Raw genomic sequence first — 2,375 nt, 5'->3', positions numbered from 1 at the left:
CTTGCAAAAAAAGAGAGAGAAATAAGCTTCAAGCTTCTTTTCCTTTTCCCTGTGAGCCAGGCTTTTGTTTAAGCTCCCAGCCCAGGTGTAATTTCAGAGCCCTCTGTGGGCTCTATGGGAACTCTGGGAGAGGTCAGCAGCCAGTGGTTTGGACATCAAGCCCAGGAACCTGTTCAGAGACCTGAGTGGCAGTAGCATCTCCTGTGAAGTCCAGACACACTCAATCCCTGTAAAGTTCTGGTTACAGACTGTTGTCCTAAGCAGTATATGGTTGGCTGCCCACCTTGAAGAGTTTTGTTTTTGTCTTAGCAGAATCGTTTGCATGATGAGGTTATTTTAGATTGTAAAAATTCTTACTGGGGTCAGAAATATTAGGAAAGTCATTTTTGATGTGTTGGTTGATTTACAACTTGTGCTATTACATGCTCTATACTATGTCTTTCAAAACTTGGAAACAAAGGTCATATTTGTAAAAGAATTATTGGCAATAAAATCAGTGCCAGGAGATTTCATATTTATGGTACTGATAAGATGAAGAGGAAAGCTTATATTTCCTTCATTGCCTCTTGGAATGAACCTCATTGGTTCTTGCTTATAGAATTTGCTTTCTTTTCTGTAGCATGTTGCTGTACATGTTGAAAGGCATATATTTTCAAAGGTCTATATTTACCTGTTTCTATTCCTTCAATGGTTGGTTTGCCACTTTAGCTATTGATCTGGAGAAAAGTAACTTTACCCTCTGAGCCTGTCTTCTCAACCAGAAAATGATAAATCGTGTATTTCCTGGTATGAGCCCAGTTCCCAGCTTGGCTGATACAGCCTTTGTTCAATGATGGGAGGGTCTGGCATCTTGACAATTCCTGGGCACATTCAATTCACAGCAGTGGTTCTTTTTCTGGGCCTATTCTGTCACCTCGTCTGTGTCTCCTCTTGGCCTTTGACTCTCTTGCACTGGCTTGAGACCTTATTTAGTGAAGACAGGTGGTTCTGGGAGCCACCTTGCCTTGGACTTTTAGAGAGTGGAGCTCTTTTATTTTGTTCTTGTTTTGCAATGTTTAATTGAACCTGGGACTTGTGCATTCTAGGCCAGATCTGTACTATTGAACTGCACCCCCTGTACCACCTATTGGAGCTCTTTATCACAGACTGTATGTAGCTTGGTGATATGGTTAGTCCTGGTAGTTTGTTTAGGAACTAGTGGCTTTGGTTAGTTTCAGGCACCTGGTTCCACTACCTCCGCATACAAGTACACGACCATGTTTGTTCCCCATATGTGTCTTTTCTACCCACTTTCTGATCTGTTATGTAGGGTTGTTGTTGTTGTTGTTCTCGTTGTTGTTGTTGTTGTTGTTGTTGTTGTTGTTGTTGTTCTTCTTCTTCTTCTTCTTCTTCTTCTTGTATTTTAGTAAGGGGCTACAGGGTCTACAGGGTCTCACTATGTAGATCAGACTGGTAGTGATCGGCCTGTGTTCAGCCTCTCAAGTGCTGGGATTACAGGTGTGCACCACCCAGCCCAGTTTCAATCCTGACTCAGCATGCCCTGGGGGCGGGGCCTGCATGGCACACCAGGGATCAAACCCTGGCTGTTGTGCAGGTTTCTTGATCATTGGATAATTGAAGATCTAAGGATTATCACTAGGTCCCTCATTCTCTTCCCATCTGTGTTTTAGGGGGTGATGGCGGCTTCCTGTGTCCTCCTGCACACTGGGCAGAAGATGCCCTTGATTGGTCTGGGTACCTGGAAAAGTGAGCCTGGCCAGGTGAGGAGTGAGGGGCAGAGAGGGGGCTTCTTGAGACTCTGCTTGGACAAGGTGGGATTTGGGAGGTGAGGGCTACACTGTCTCTGGCAAACCCACCCCTGTTCACTGCTTCTGATGAAGATGAGCTTGGATGGTGAAAGAAGGGACAATAGTAAGCTATTGGCTTCCCCGGAGTTGGCTGACTTGTGAGGGACTGAAGGACTAGGGGCATAGGAAGGACACTTTAACTGCATCTACACTGAGGGCTGTGGCAGACATGGAGCCTCTGTGCACCCCTGCTGTGATCTGGTCTCCCCTGTCCCATTGGGCACCTTGAGATTAAGCTTCTTCCACTGTGCAATCCAGAGTTAGGCACACAGCAGCTGTCAAGGTTTGAAGAATTGCCAGGTGAACTGTGTAGACCAAGGATCAGCACTTTTCCTTAATGAACCAGATAATTAATATGTTAGATTTTACTGGACAAGATTCCAAACAAAGGTGATTATATTCTTATATAACCATTTAATAGGTAACCATTTTAAAAAATGTAGAAGCCCTGGTTAGATGTGGTGGTTTATGCCTGTAATCTCAGCTACCTGGGGCTAGAGGCAGGAGGATCATAAGTTCAAGGCTAAA

General features: G+C 44.6%; 1 protein-coding gene across 1 annotated transcript in view; it reads left to right on the top strand.

The window, feature by feature from the left end:
* Positions 1-2,375, top strand: part of Akr1a1 (aldo-keto reductase family 1 member A1) — a 16,592-nt gene that overhangs the window by 8,592 nt on the left and 5,625 nt on the right. Inside the window, exon 2 of the mRNA XM_004639186.2 lies at positions 1,671-1,760. Coding sequence (XP_004639243.1) covers positions 1,677-1,760 — 84 coding nt within the window. The 5' untranslated portion in view covers positions 1,671-1,676. The remainder of the gene's footprint in view (positions 1-1,670; positions 1,761-2,375) is intronic.

This window comes from Octodon degus, unplaced genomic scaffold, assembly GCF_000260255.1.
Source record: "Octodon degus isolate 3935 unplaced genomic scaffold, OctDeg1.0 scaffold00107, whole genome shotgun sequence".
NCBI lineage: Eukaryota > Metazoa > Chordata > Mammalia > Rodentia > Octodontidae > Octodon > Octodon degus.
This window is presented reverse-complemented; position numbering and strand designations above follow the sequence as displayed.